The sequence below is a fragment of the Oreochromis aureus genome, linkage group 3, assembly GCF_013358895.1.
Source record: "Oreochromis aureus strain Israel breed Guangdong linkage group 3, ZZ_aureus, whole genome shotgun sequence".
Classification (NCBI taxonomy): Eukaryota; Metazoa; Chordata; class Actinopteri; order Cichliformes; family Cichlidae; genus Oreochromis; species Oreochromis aureus.
The window spans coordinates 113,227,166-113,242,281 of NC_052944.1; the positions used below are offsets into that span (position 1 = coordinate 113,227,166).

Sequence of the window (15,116 nt, forward strand, 5' to 3'; positions counted from 1 at the left end):
ACTGAGAACACAGACTAGCAGCTGTTGTGGAAGTTTTCCACTTAAATAAAGCCTGCAGATGAGCGGTGGGCAGTAGCTAACATTCTTTAATCAAAACACACAGAACAGAAAACCAAGCTTGTGGAGAGCCTGCATGACCACGGGGCAGGGTCAGCAGAGTCTCACTGAGCCTAGCATGGCTCTCAGTTAAATACCTTCCACAGGAACAAAAGGCAGTACGCAGCTGTTTCACACCTTAAGGTTCACACTCCCTTGCTACCTCCCAGAGTCCTAGAAGAGACAAAAGACTGGTCCTCTGGAGTTCCTGTTTCCCCCAACATCCTTACTACACCCCCTACCATTTGTCTTAAGTATGAGTGTCAGACATGTTAAAATCCAGTGGCACCAAGGCATTACAATAACGTGATTAATACATAAGTGAAAGAAATTCCTATACACAGCCACTGCATGGCCTCGAGTACCTGTGTGGTGCGTTCAAGGAGCATCAGCATAGACATGGGGGGCTCAATAATATAGGACATAAGATTTTCTACATTTTCAATGAATGAGCCATAACATTTTAGCCATGTAAGCAACATGTTATCAGTGGGCTTTCCAACAATTTACATTGATCATTAAACCGCTCAGGGAGTTTGTGTGTTCGCTCAGACACATGAAAAATTAGAGGGAACATTGGACATAATCCTTATTTTGCTGCCACGTCTCAGTCAGACACATAAAATCTAGAGACTCGTTAATACAGAGATCGCTTAGAATAAATGATTTGTTTGTTATGGAGCCAACGTTAAGCAGGGCCAATTGAGTTGATGATGGTTGATCTGCAAAATCAACAGCTGACTGCAGCGGCACTTGAAATAAAGACCAATGCACACCTGTGGACCTGCTGGGCAGGGCGGCGACTCCAGAACTGGGGGAAGCAATGATGGATGAGCAGACATAGCTGTTATCAATAAAAACAGTGAGCGTTTGACGGACATACCGTGAGCAAATTGCTTTTGAGCCACGGAGCCCAGGTCCCAGGCACCGGCGTAACATATTAACTAAATGTCAGGAGAGGAAGTGGTCGCAGGCACCAGGATTCTCCCCACAGCCAAGAAGCTAGCCTCTGGTACCTTCTCAGTTTCACCTGGACGCCGGTGTTCCAGATCAACTGGCGTTTAGATCAAATGGCGTTGGTCGAACAGATGTGTGGCAGTCTTGCGTTTCAGGAGCTGCTACCGACAAACCAGCAAAAAAACCACCAAATGTGTCATCTGTGACACTTGTGAGGTACAAATGTGTTGTGCATGAAACGAATTCAAATGTGGTGCAGATGTGTGTCACAAGTTGATCTGGCTGTAGGCTGTGGCACTTGGCCAGAGGTTGCGCTGGTTGACTCGAGTCCATGTTAAACTCGCGACATTTTTAAACATTTTGTTGTTCAACGGCATCAAGACTGACGGAGTGTGTTTGAGATACCCTCACAAGTGTCACAGATGACACATTTGGTGGTTTTTTTGCTGGTTTGTCGGTAGCAGCTCCTGAAACGCAAGACTGCCACACATCTGTTCGACCAACGCCAGTTGATCTAAACGCCAGTTGATCTAAACGCCAGTTGATCTAAACGCCAGTTGATCTGGAACACCGGCCCACGTTCCCCTTTTCCATCTCTTGAGGGTGGAAGTCCTGTGGGTGGTGAATAGTAGAACACCAGAGAGGAGGAAGAGTTTTTCTGTTCAGCTGTTACAGTAGCTCTCCACTGAATCTTTGATGTTAAACCCTTTAAGACCTACCATAGAACCAAGTCCGCCAGAGCTTATCTTTAGATTTTTACATGTTGTAGTGCCATTTTGGGGAGCAGTTCAAGTTGCTATACATCAATACAACCGTTATAGCCCAGATTTTAATAATATGTATGCATTCAGTCCATAGTAACTACATATATAGCAAAAAAGAGCAATAAACTACAAAAAATTTAAAATTGTTTTGTTTTTTACATATATTTGTAGTTAGAGAAATTTAAGAGGTTTATCCCTCAAAACTGAAGAACCAAAAAAAGGTTGCACAAAATAGTTTCCAACCACAGGAAATGTAATTTGAGTGTATCCATAGTTTTATTTTTGAGATACACCCATTTTTATATACTGCATGAAAAACTAAAATAAATGTTATAGTGCGAATTTGCAAGAAAAACTGCAGTGCATCAAAATAAACTATTACCAACTGTGTAATCTGAGTTCTAAGCATCCCAGAAACTATACAGAAAAGCATAAACTCAAACATGACTTTTAAAAACACCAGTGTAGGCTTATAAGGCCTTGAAGGTAAAAATAAACCAAACAACTAGAATTTCCGCAAAAATGACGTCACTTCAGGTTTCGGACAGGTAATAGCGGACATACGATAGTTCGCGCTGACATCTATTCCAACGTAGGAAGTGCTATGAACAGCTGATCGGATTGGCAAAGCATGTTTCTGGAATATTACTTTTTTGTTGCTGCAAGTTTTCATGCAACTTTTGCAAAGCTATGTGTGGAAGGAAACAGTGACCTAGGATAAGCTGGATGCATAAGATGTAAGTACAACTCCGGTTTCACATGCAAAAATAAAAATTATTGCGCTAGCTTATGTGGTTGCAGATCTACAGGCATTTAAAAATAGTTACGCAAAACTGAGCGTTCCCGCTCTTACCGGCCTTAAAGGGTTAACAGTATCTCCCAATCATAATTTAAAGCAGCAGAAATAAAGTCAGAACACAAAAGAGCAAAAATGACATTACAAAAAATGATTGAGGACAGTGAAAAACTACATTGTTGCATCCAGCGAGTTGCAGCAGCGGCAAAGCCAAACACAGGCGCCATCTTCCTTGACAGAAGAACTTAGCACACAGCAGCTACACGCATAGAGTGCACCTCTATTGTTTAAATGGAACAAATAGAAAACACTCAATAAAACCTTTGACACCTGAAACTAATGTAGACAATGTCAGGGGAGGAAGTCAAACTGAACTTATGACACCAAGCACGATAACTACCAAAATAAAGCAGGAAAAGTAAACTAAGAAACCATAAAGCAACTAAACAGAGCAGCTAACAAACAAGAAGTCTAAACTATAAAAACACAGAAGCTAACATGCTAACGCTAGCATCACTGTGTGTAGCCGGACTCTTCTCAAAGCAACATACAACTGTCATGGCTAGACATCTCACTGATTGGCTCATGTTAGCTTGTGAAAATATGAAGTCCCAGCAGTACTAGCTGTTTTATATACTGTTTAAAATAAGCTAAATGTGCTTATAATGTGTAAATAAAGGCTGAAGCAGCTAGCACTGTTAGCATCAGCACCAAGCCCTGTTACATTTATACACTGTTAGAGCAATGGCTCCAATCAACAGCCTTTAAAATAATGATTAAAATGCTGTGATTGCAGCCATTCCCCAACTCTCTGTGAATGGTTCTCATGGCCATTGATCAGTGGGTTTTGATCAGTAGGCCTTGATCAGTTGTTGTTGATCAATGGTCATGAGAATTTGCATAGTTATGATTAAGGAACTGAGCTCCCAGCCCATTGTTCCTTCAGTGGGCTGGTTTCAGTCATTATGTAGATGCACTGTTTATAGGGTTGCAAACCTGCAGTCAGCTGAGACTGAAGAAGTCACTTGGATGAGTGACGAAACGTTTCTCCCACAAAATGCTACATCCAGATGAACAGAATCAACTTTTTGGAGATTTACTTACCTGGATGATATAACTGAATATAATATAACATTCAGTCTACACTTTCGTTTTTGTGCAAACATGATAAGCAGACTAAAGAAAAAATATATGAACTCAGTTCCACTTATATTAAAAAAAAGAAAACAGTGTCTGACTCACATTACTGCAGCAGCAGATTGCAAGTAAAATAATCTGAAAGTCACTATTTGACTAAATTATTTAGATGAGAAAATAAAATATATGTCCGATCTAGAAATCTTAATGTTTTTTTGGCTCTATAAAATAGTTCTTTTTATATTTCAATCACTCATCGTAGCAGTAGGATTTACATGAAAAGAAAAACAAATTAAGTTTGAGTGAAAAAGTACATTTTTGGCACTCTCTGGGCAACTGACTCAGTGACTCAAATGACTTAAAAAACCTGATGCATTTTGGTGAGTGACTCATTTAAAGTCGATTCGGTAAAAAGAATCAAATTTACCATCACTAATACAAATCCCTTTGGCGAAAAAAGCTTTAAAATATGTATTGTTAAATTCCAGATGTTTCTTTGCAAGGAAAACTCAAACACTGAAACAATACCGCCAGTAACCTCCTACATATCGAAATGTGGTGTCATTAAAGACATAATAATTTCATTTTATTTCTAACAAAATCAAATGTATATATTGTGGGAGATTAGCCAAATTTATGTAAAATGGCCAGTACATTAATTTTTTTTAAAATAAACAAACATGACTGTGACAAATTTTACACAGTAATTCAGAGTCTAATAATCCACTCAAATATAAATATAAGTTCAGCTAAAGGCTCTATTGTTAAGTCAATAAATAATATAATTCACATTTTAAATGATTGTATGTGTTAACGTTTGAATCCTGACCTGAGAGTTTCCACTGCACACTGTGAACTCTTTAGTCCAGCAGACAGAAGCTTCACTCCTGAATCCTGCAGGTCAGAGTTACTCAGGTCCAGCACTCTCAGACTAGAGGACTGGGAGCTGAGGACTGAGCACAGGGCTTCACAGCTTCTCTCTGACAGGTTACAGCCACTCAGTCTGAAAATAAAAGATAATCTATAATACTTATGTAAAGCTTGTTATGATATTTTTGAAGGAAACCTTAACATACTAAGATACAACATCATATGAATGAACTTGAGTAAAATGTTTAATTGGTTGACTTGAAAAACAAAATGTCAATTGATCTGACCTCAGAGTATTAAGTTTACAGTTTAAACTTTGTAGTCCAGCAGACAGAAGCTTCACCCCTGAATCCTGCACATTTTTGATACTCAGGTCCAGCTCTGTCAGGGTAGAGGACTGAGAGCTGAGCATTGAGGACACAGTTTCACAGTTTTCCGCTAAAAGTTCACAGATGTTGAGTCTGAAAATGAAAACATGAACAAAGACTGCTGTTAAAGTGTAATCAGGGTGCAATAACTAATCTTATATTTTAAGAATCCTTGTTGTTTTATGCTGAGCAGATGTGGTACGAAACAACAGTAAATTGATCAAGTTTACCTTTATTATTTAAATTGCTTGATTTATTTTCTCAGTTATAAACTAAACAAACAAACAAAGAAACAAACAAAAGAAAAAAGAATACAATTCGGTCAGACCTCAGAATATTCAGTTTGGCGTGTGGACTCTCCACTGCAGCACACAGAAGCTTTACTGCTGAATCATTCAGGCTGTTGGTACTCAGGTCCAGCTCTCTCAGACTACAGTACTGGGAGCTGACCACTGACAACAAATCTTTACAGCCTTTCTCTGACAGGTTACAGCTGCTCAGCCTGAAAAAAACAACAAGAACAACAAAACAATAATATTTATTGTCAAATAAATAAATATTGACAGTAGTTCAGTGTCTGCTGGCACAGGCCTGTGAGTACTGCAGTATTACAGTTACTACAGTACTGCTGGTCACTTTATTAATTCTAATATGTGTGATTACTGTAAATGTAGTTATAAATAGTGTATCACATCCTGGACTTGGTGCAGACTCTCGTTTCATTTTCAGTCTAAAAGCTTCTTTGGCTCATTCCCCTTTAAAGCCCCACTTTCCCTAAAGGCCAACTTCATTTTGATTGGATGATTTCATAAAGCACGCTGAAGGGCAGTAGCCAGTTATCATGAGCTTCATCTCCTCCACCTTCTGGTTTAGAAATTATAAGAAATTGTAAACCTCATAAAAACTTGTCTTGATGCATGCTCAATCATCCAGGTTAGTAAATCCCAAAAGTTGATTCTGTTCATCTGGACGTAGCGTTTTCAGCGGGAGAAACGTTTCGTCACTCATCCAGGTGACTTCTTCAGTCTCAGCTGACTGCAGGTTTTCAACCCTATCAAAAAGGACATTTGCATAATGACTGAAACCAGCCCACTGAAGGAAGGCTGGGAGGTCAGTTCCTTTACCATTAGGTTTCAGTCATTATGCAGATGTACTTTTTATAAGATTGGGGAAAGCTGCAGTCAGCTGAGCCTGAAGAAGTCACCTGGATGAGTGACAAAACGTTTCTCCCGCTGAGAGCGCTACGTCCAGATGAACAGAATCAAACTGTGGGGGCTCATAAAATCATGATTAGAAATCTTCTCAGATGTATTTTTACATTTTAGATCCACAGCAACAAAGTTCACAGCAGGACGTCTCTGTTCATTAATTATTATGCCCATTACCTGCAAACTGTGAGGTACCCAGGTAATGTCAGCTAAACACTAGCTGTCTGAAACTGTTACTGTTAAACGTGTGTATAAAAGAAATAAGATGAAATACAGAGACTGGATGGATCTGTGCTTTGACACCAAACATTTCTTCCTGTTAAAAGGGAGTTTTTCCTTCCCACTGTCGCCAAAGTGCTTGCTCATAGGGGGTCATATGATTGTTGGGTTTTTCTCTGTATTTATTACTGTACGATCATACAATATACAAGTACCTTGAGGCGACTGTTGTTGTGATTTGGCATTATAAATAAAATTGAATTGAATTACATCCCATTTCAGGTACCTGGAACCTGAACCTTCTCTGAAACCAGCAGGGCCGTTACAGTGTGGCCAATTATGATTTCCCAACAGCCACTGCTGAGGCAGGCTGGCGGATCAAGTTCTGCAGGGTCTATTTTTCCATCCATCCATTTGCTTCCACTTATCCTTGTCAGGGGTCGGGGGCGCTGGAGCCTATCCCAGATGTCATAGGGCGAGATGCGGGGTACACCCTGGACAGGTTGCCAGTCTGTCACAGGGCTAACACATAGAGACACAGACAACCATTTGCTCTCACATTCATTCCTACATTCACACCTATGAGCAATTTAGATTGATCAATTAACCTATCCCCACTAACTGCATGTCTTTGGACTGTGGGAGGAAGCCGGAGTACCCGGGGAGAACCCATGCAATAATGTGGAGAACATGCAAACTCCACACAGAAAGACCCGGCCTGATGGTGGAATTGAACTCAGGACCTTCTTGCTGTGCGGCAACAGTGCTAACCACCGTCTGCTGTATTTTTTCAGTCATTAAATCAAACCATGAAAGATCAGCTTGCTTCTCGCGATGAACCTGTCTGTTTTCGATTCCACACCAGGGTCTGCCCACTGGTAAGTTCAGGGATAAGGGTGGAGGATACTCACACAAACAAAAAAACCCAGATTGCAACTCCAAGTCTCTGTGCTAGTTAACCAGACCTTTCAGGCTCTTGTTCAATCAGAACCTCATGGAGTCTGAGTTAGCGAGACAGTTAAACATCCCTCTATGCGCCCTTAATCCGCCCATTCCCACTAAGTCATTAAATAACCGAGTGTCCCCTCACATAACTCACCGCACAGAGCCTGTCACCCCTGGCAATCACAAGAAAACATCAACCAACCATCAACCAACACTGAGACTGTTTTAGATCTCTCCTCTGTGTCCACCAAATATCATGATCTTCAGGAAGTATTTAGCAAAAGTAAAGCGCTTTCACTGCCACCTCACAGACCACATGACTGTACCATAGAACTACTCTCTGGCTCCACCCGACCTTCTAGCTGGCTGTATAACCTGTCTAGACCTGAGTGTGCGGCTATGGAAAAGTACATTAAGGAATCCCTCGGTGCAGGCATAATCCAACGATTGTCATCTCAAGTTGGAACTTCTTTTTTGTGGGGAAAAAGGATGGCTCTCTCTGCATTTACTTCAGGGGCCTCAGTGATATTACCATCAAGAATAAGTACGTGTTACCTCATTAGCTCTACTTTCAGGCCATTTCACAGCGCCACAGGGTTTACAAAACCCCACCTCCATAATGCTTACCACTTTTCCAGATCAATCAGGGAGACAAGTGGAAGACCGTTTTAAACATGCCATTGGGGGACTACGAGTATTTGGTCATGCCGCCTGGGTAAACTAATGCTCCCGCAATGTTTCGAGATTAGTTAACGATGTCCTCCGGGACTTCCTTGACAGGTTCATATTGGTGTATCTGGATGATATCCTCATTTTTCCCAAAACCTGAGAGGAACATCAATCCCATGTCCATGCTATTTTTCCAACGTTCGCTGGAGAATAAACCTTATGTCAAAGCAGAAAAGTGTGAATTCCATTCCTCATCAATAACTTTTTTCGGTTACATTTTGGCACGGGGGCAGGTGAAGACGGATCGGGCAAAAGTGAAAGCTTTCACAGTGGCCTACCCCTTGTACCCATTGTAGATTCCAGAAGCATCTCCAATGGGTTTTGGGATTAGCAAATTTTTATAGACGGTTCATTTGCAACTATAGTCAGGTAGCTGCACCACTCAAGTCTCAGCTCCACCATAAATCTGGTCCCCCAAAGCTGAAACTGCATTCACCAAACAGAAGTATCTGTTCACCACGACACCTTTTTGATTCACCCTGATCACAGTTATCATTGTAAAAGTAGACACATCAGAAATTGGAGAAGGGAGAGGTAAATGATGCCAAGTGAAAGAGAATGCTTTGGGTGGGGGTGGGGTGGGGTCATGCTGCTGTCATGGTCTGTGTGTGGCTGTGGTTTTCCACTAGACTCTGGTTTCTGCCTTTGGGTGAAGCCTGGTCAGCCTGTCCATTGTCCACACCTGACAGTAATCTACTAGGCTGAATATAACACCAGCACTCTCAATAACTCTGCTAACCTCCTAATCCTCGCATCATCAAGAATTTCACTCGCATGTACTGTACCAGTGTACCTGCACATGTGACGTGACAATAAAGGTGATTTGATTTGATTTGATTCATCTACTCACCCTTTCAGTTCAGTCACGTTTTCCTGGATGCTGGTCTTCTTGATTCACAGCCACATTAATGCCTTTCGTCTCTTAGACTTACTGGACCACTTTGCCTGGATTCAAAGCTAACAAGCACTCACCCAGACCTCACCACCTGCCTTCCCCAAGTTGCTTTCCAACTGCTGACAAGTAAGACATTGAAGATAACCTTGTTCACTTACCACCTCCACCAGTGATCTTTCTGATGCTGCTCTACCTCTGTTACAGTGACTCACATCACTATCTTTGGAACCAAGACCTGTTTCCCGAAACCTACCACAGAGCCCACTTCACCTGACCATAGTTCACAGTTCATGTTAAAAAGTCAAAGTGTCAGGTTCCTGTGTGTAAATAAAGCCTTCACGTCTAATAATATTCAGTTCCTTCACCTTTGTCTGTATTTTGGGTTCACCATGTTGTTCTGGCCACACCGAGGTAACAGATTTATATTTGAAAAACAGAGAGACATTGGGGATTGCAATAAAGGTGAGACACAAACCAGACCTTAAAATAAGAACATCAGAAAAAGTTGTAGGTGCAGTCTGGTAGCTCAAGTATTTGCTTTAAAAAACAGAGTTAAACTCCTGGTTGTTGGAGACAAGTGAACAACTTGAGGATAATAAACCTATCAGTGAAGGATCAGAGCTCATGTTCTTATAGGCTGCATCTGGATTGTGCTTTGATTAGAGTTAAAGACAAAAATATTTCAGAAATGCTGACACGTCCTGCTGGAGTGAAATATCATATTTGACAAAGTGACTATTTTTTATTTTTCTTCAAAGGTAGTGTTCTTTGAACTGAGCACCTCTGATTTATTTCCCATGATTTCAAGATTGAAGCGATGAGTTCATGTTTACTTACATGAACTCCTTTGTTTACTCACAGAGCTTTGTTGGAGGCTTTGACCACTGGCAGCAGCCTCAGAAGAGCTTCCTCTGAAGCAGAGTATTTCTTCAGGTCAAACACATCCAGATCTTTTTCTGATGACAGTAAGATGAAGACCAGAGCTGACCACTGAGCAGGAGACAGTTTATCTGTGGAGAGACTTCCTGATCTCAGGGACTGTTGGATCTCCTCCACTAGAGAACGATCATTCAGTTCATTCAGACAGTGGAGCAGATTGATGCTTTTCTCTGCAGACAGATTCTCACTGAGCTTCTCCTTGATGTACTGGGCTGTTTTCTGATTAGTCTGTGAGCTACTTCCTGTCTGTGTCAGCAGACCTTGTAGGAGAGTCTGATTGGGCTGCAGTGAAAGACCCAGGAGGAAGCGGAGGAACAAGTCCAGGTGTCCATTTGGACTCTGTAGGGCCTTGTCCACAGCACTCTGGTAGAGGATTGTGGGTTTGGTTTGCTAATGAATTTTGACCACCAGAAGGTTGTTTGTTGTTCTTCCAGCAGATTTTTCCAGAGTTGATGAAGGTCAGATGGACATGAAGAGCAGCCAGAAACTCCTGAACACTCAGATGGATGAAGCAGAACACCTTGTCCTGGTACAGTCCTCTCTCCTCTTTAAAGATCTGTGTGAACACTCCTGAGTACACTGAGGCTGCTCTGATATCGATGCCACACTCTGTCAGGTCTGATTCATAGAAGATCAGGTTTCCTTTCTGCAGCTGATCAAAAGCCAGTTTTCCCAGAGACTCCATCATCTCCTGCTCTCTGGACTCCAGTGTGGATCTGTCTCAGCTCCTCCATCATACTTGACCTTCTTCACTTTGGCCTGAACCACCAGGAAGTGGATGTACATCTCAGTCAGGGTCTTGGGCAGCTGTCCTCCCTCTCTGGTTCCCAGCACATCCTCCAGAACTGTAGCAGTGATCCAGCAGAAGACTGGGATGTGGCACATGATGTGGAGGCTTCGTGATGTCTTGATGTGGGAGATGATCCTGCTGGCCTGCTTCTTATCTCTGAATCTCTTCCTGAAGTACTCCTCCTTCTGTGGGTCAGTGAACCCTCTGACCTCTGTCACCATGCCAACACAGTCAGGAGGGATCTGATTGGCTGCTGCAGGTCGTGTGGTTATCCAGAGGCGAGCAGAGGGAAGCAGTTTCCCCCTGATGAGGTTTATCAGCAGCACATCCACTGAGGTGGACTTTCTAGGGTCAGTTAGGATTGTAGTTTTGTGGAAGTCCAGAGGAAGTCGACACTCATCCAGACCATCAAAGATGAACACAACCTGGAAGTCTTCAAAGCTGCAGATTCCTGCTTCTTTGGTTTCAGTAAAGAAGTGATGAACAAGTTCCACCAAGCTGAACTTTTCCTCTTTCAGCACATTCAGCTCTCTGAAAGTGAATGGAAATATGAACTGGATGTCCTGGTTGGCTTTGCCTTCAGCCCAGTCCAGGCTGTATTTCTGTGTTAAGACTGTTTTCCCAATGCCAGCCACTCCCTTTGTCAGCACTGTTCTGATTGGTTCATCTCTTCCAGGTGAGGTTTTAAAGATGTCTTCTTGTCTGATTGTTGTTTCTGGTCTGTCTGGTTTCCTGGATGCTGTTTCAATCTGTCTGACCTCATGTTCATCATTGACCTCTGCAGTCCCTCCCTCTGTGATGTAGAGCTCTGTGTAGATCTGATTCAGAAGGGTTGGGCTTCCTGCTTTAGCGATGCCCTCAAACACACACTGGAACTTCTTCTTCAGCTTAGACTTGAGTTTAGGCTGACACCATTGAAGAATCTCTGAATTTAAAACAGTAGATGAGATGATTAATTCACTATGGTCTCTACATTGCCAACAACTTATATGTCCATTGATTTGCATCTTAATAACTTTTGTTTAAATCTCATTGGATGTTTGTGTGGCATATGAGTTATACTTTTAAATTTCACCAAAACATGCTCTGTTTAATTAAATATTTCATTTTGTGTTTTAATCTCCTGCCTATGTGATCTGAGTCTGTGTGTGTTCGTGTGCACTGCGTGGTGGCGTGAGACTCGTGCATGTGCGCCCGGTCACAGCACCTTACAGCATGGCGGAGGTAAGTCACTGCCTCGTTGCTCTCACCTAATGAAAGTTTATTAAGACCACAAGCTGCAATTTGAATATAGCTGAACTGCAGTTTGGTCTGTTGTTAACAGACTCGTTCGGTATAAGTTTTGTAGAGGTTGTAGTTCACTAATTTAATTGTTTGTTTGTTTTAAATGAGTTTTAGCCCAAAGATGCAGCTGTAACTTTTTTTTAACAGCATGCACCATTTCTTTTGTCAGGAGACACGCGAAAAAATTACCAATAATCATCCCACAGATGTAATATTATCTATAGCTACTCTTAGTACCATTGATGTTAAGTTAGACTCTTTTTCTCCAATTGATCTTTCTGAGTTAACTTCAATAATTACTTCCTCCAAACCATCAACGTGTCTTTTAGACCCAATTCCTACAAAACTGCTCAAAGAAGTCCTGCCATTAATTAATTCTTCAATCTTAAATATGATCAACCTATCTCTAATAATCAGCTATGTACCACAGGCCTTCAAGGCGGCTGAACCGTATTTTTCAGAATGTAAGGTGCGGGATTATAAAGCACATTAAGCGAAACAAAGCAGTCAGATAAGTCAAACTTTACTCAACTCATTCTTCTTGCTTTTTTCACTTCTGTACCATTGATTCATTAATGTCGAATTCTCTCACAGCTGCTCTATTCCCATGTTGTTGCAGTATATTAATGACTAACCTTGTATTGTGGATGGATTATCTCAGTTGTTCTCCTAACTGAAGTTTTGTCCATTTACAGCATCCTGCTATGCGATTGCATTTGTCCTAATCGGGAAATAAATTATGTTTTCATGGATGCCTGGACGTTAAACCTAATGTTACACCTGGTAAAGCAGCAACGCTGATCATTTTATTAAAGATGAATGAATTTAGACACTGACGCCGCAGTGTTCGTTTGACTTTGAGACCTGAAGCGGATGGAGTTTAGGACCCAGATTACTCCTGACTACGATAGATGTAATACTCCGACAATCCATCAAGCGGTGTGGCTTCATAGCTTTCCAAAGTTGTACTAAAACATTTTTTGACAGATTTTTGAGCGCCGTCTACCATATAAAATCAGTTCGAGGTCAGTAAGTACTGTTGACCATAATATCCTATTAGCGCGATTAGAGCACGCTGTAGGTATTACAGGTACTGTGCTGCAGTGGTTTGTATCATATCTATCTAATAGACTCCAATTTGTACATGTAAATGGAGAGTCCTCTTCACCCACTAAGGTCAATTATGGTGTTCCACAGGGTTCAGTGCTAGGACCAATTCTATTTACATTATACATGCTTCCCTTAGGCAGCATCATTAGAAGACATAGCATAAATTTTCACTGCTATGCAGATGACACGCAGCTCTATCTGTCCATGAAGCCAGGTAACACACACCAATTAGTTAAACTGCAGGAATGTCTTAAAGACATAAAGACCTGGATGGCCGCTAACTTTCTGCTTCTTAATTCAGATAAAACTGAGGTTATTGTACTCGGCCCTGAAAATCTTAGAAATATGGTATCTAAGCAGATTCTTACTCTGGATGGCATTACCTTGGCCTCCAGTAATATTAAACAAATATGTAAGACTGCTTTCTTCCATTTGCGCAACATCTCTAAAATTAGAAATATCCTGTCTCAGAGTGATGCTGAAAAACTAGTTCATGCATTTATTACTTCCAGGCTGGACTACTGCAATTCTTTATTATCAGGATCTCCAAAAAATCCTGCTCCTCACATACAAGGTCTTAAATAATCAGGCCCCATCTTATCTTAATGACCTTGTAGTGCCATATCACCCTATTAAAGCACTTCGCTCTCGCACTGCAGGCCTACTTGTTGTTCCTAGAGTATTTAAAAGTAGAATGGGAGGCAGAGCCTTCAGTTTTCAGGCCCCTCTTCTGTGGAATTTACTTATGACTGACTTTTCTGGATGGATTATTCTGTGGTGAGAATAACATCACCCACTGAATGCTAAGAATCAATAATGAATAATGAATAAAATATAGTAGGGGCAGCTTTGTGGAGAGCGGTGTTAAGGCTGAGGAAAGATGAGGCCCCACTGAACACTGAACAAGAAGACATTGTCATATAACAGTTCCAATATAATTATCTGATGATGGGGTAACTCTGGTCCTTATATATTCTCAGGTTTCTGTTGATCCTAATGAGCTGTTTCTCCTCCATTAGAGCAGAAAAACATGAGCTGTACTTAAAGACACTAAGTGTTGCACACAGGCTGGAGCTGATGCACTCACTCGACAGCAGCACATGAGTTTCAGACTCCAAACTTCTTTCTGATGGTTTTTAGGTGGAAAGTTCTTACTTTCGCACCCTGACTGAACTATCCATCCTCCTCCATCCAGCAACACCTGAAACACCTGAGTGGAAGTTACACTACACTGTGTTTGAAGCAAAACACAAAGGAGACCCCTGCTGGAGCAGTTGGGGGTTCTACAGACACTCTTCAGTACACAAACACCTCCTACAACATCCACTCTTTACACTCTGCTGTGTTTGTGGAAACACTCCAACACACACCGCTTCACATATGAACATGTGTGTGAAACAGAGCTGAGCTGACATTAAACATGATGGAGGATTTATTGACAAACACACAACAACATTTACACACACATTACCTCGTTGCAGGAGGACAACCATCGTCCTTCGACTCGTCACTCTGTAAGGACACAGAGCTGGGTGGAGGTCCAGGCTGGTTCCTGTGAATAATGATGGAGCAGTGATGTGAGTGCTGAGCTGTGACATGGAGAAGAGTCATGGACAGTTAGAGATGGTCATCTCACCTCTGAGCTTTGGTCTGGCTCTCATGTTCCCCACACAGAGTGCTTTTAGAGGGAGGGACTCCCTCCTCTCTGTCCTCACACTGATCCATGCTGCTCAATTCAGCTCACACACACTTTCTACCTTCACCTGCAGAGGAAACACAAATCATTCATGTGCACATCGACTGAGAGCTGCAGAGGTCGTGTCTGATGTGTTGGACTAACATCCATCTGAGACACAGCTTTCATCTGCAAGCTGCAGTTTAGCAGAGGCACTAAAACAGCAGTGATTGTGTCTAAGCAGACAAACATAAATGCAGTGAAGCTGCTGTTTGTCTGAGTGTAAGTGGACTGTAAAAATAGTGTTTAAACCCAAAGGCTGCACAGGTTCAAA

The 15,116-nt window shown here is 41.7% G+C and overlaps 1 protein-coding gene across 1 annotated transcript; it reads right to left on the reverse strand.

Annotated features, from left to right (window-relative positions):
- Positions 1-215: 215 nt before the first annotated feature.
- Positions 216-9,895, reverse strand: LOC120437892 (ribonuclease inhibitor-like). The gene is made up of 5 exons (XM_039608441.1): positions 9,844-9,895; positions 5,317-5,490; positions 4,908-5,081; positions 4,580-4,753; positions 216-270 (listed from the first exon to the last, which is right to left on the reverse strand). Exons 3-5 carry the CDS (start codon positions 5,030-5,032, stop codon positions 243-245), a joined length of 327 nt encoding a protein of 108 aa, XP_039464375.1. The 5' UTR covers positions 5,033-5,081; positions 5,317-5,490; positions 9,844-9,895; the 3' UTR covers positions 216-242.
- Positions 9,896-15,116: the final 5,221 nt, after the last annotated feature.

Excerpts from the sequence above, each read along its gene's own strand:
- LOC120437892 (XM_039608441.1), bottom strand. The coding sequence starts at position 5,032 with ATGCTCAGCTCTCAGTCCTCTACCCTGACAGAGCTGGACCTGAGTATC. Across the intron at positions 4,754-4,907 it reads TGTAAACTTAATACTCTGAG|ACTGAGTGGCTGTAACCTGT; the intron begins GTCAGATCAATT and ends TTTTATTTTCAG. Across the intron at positions 271-4,579 it reads TGTGCAGTGGAAACTCTCAG|GACTCTGGGAGGTAGCAAGG; the intron begins GTCAGGATTCAA and ends TGTCTCTTCTAG.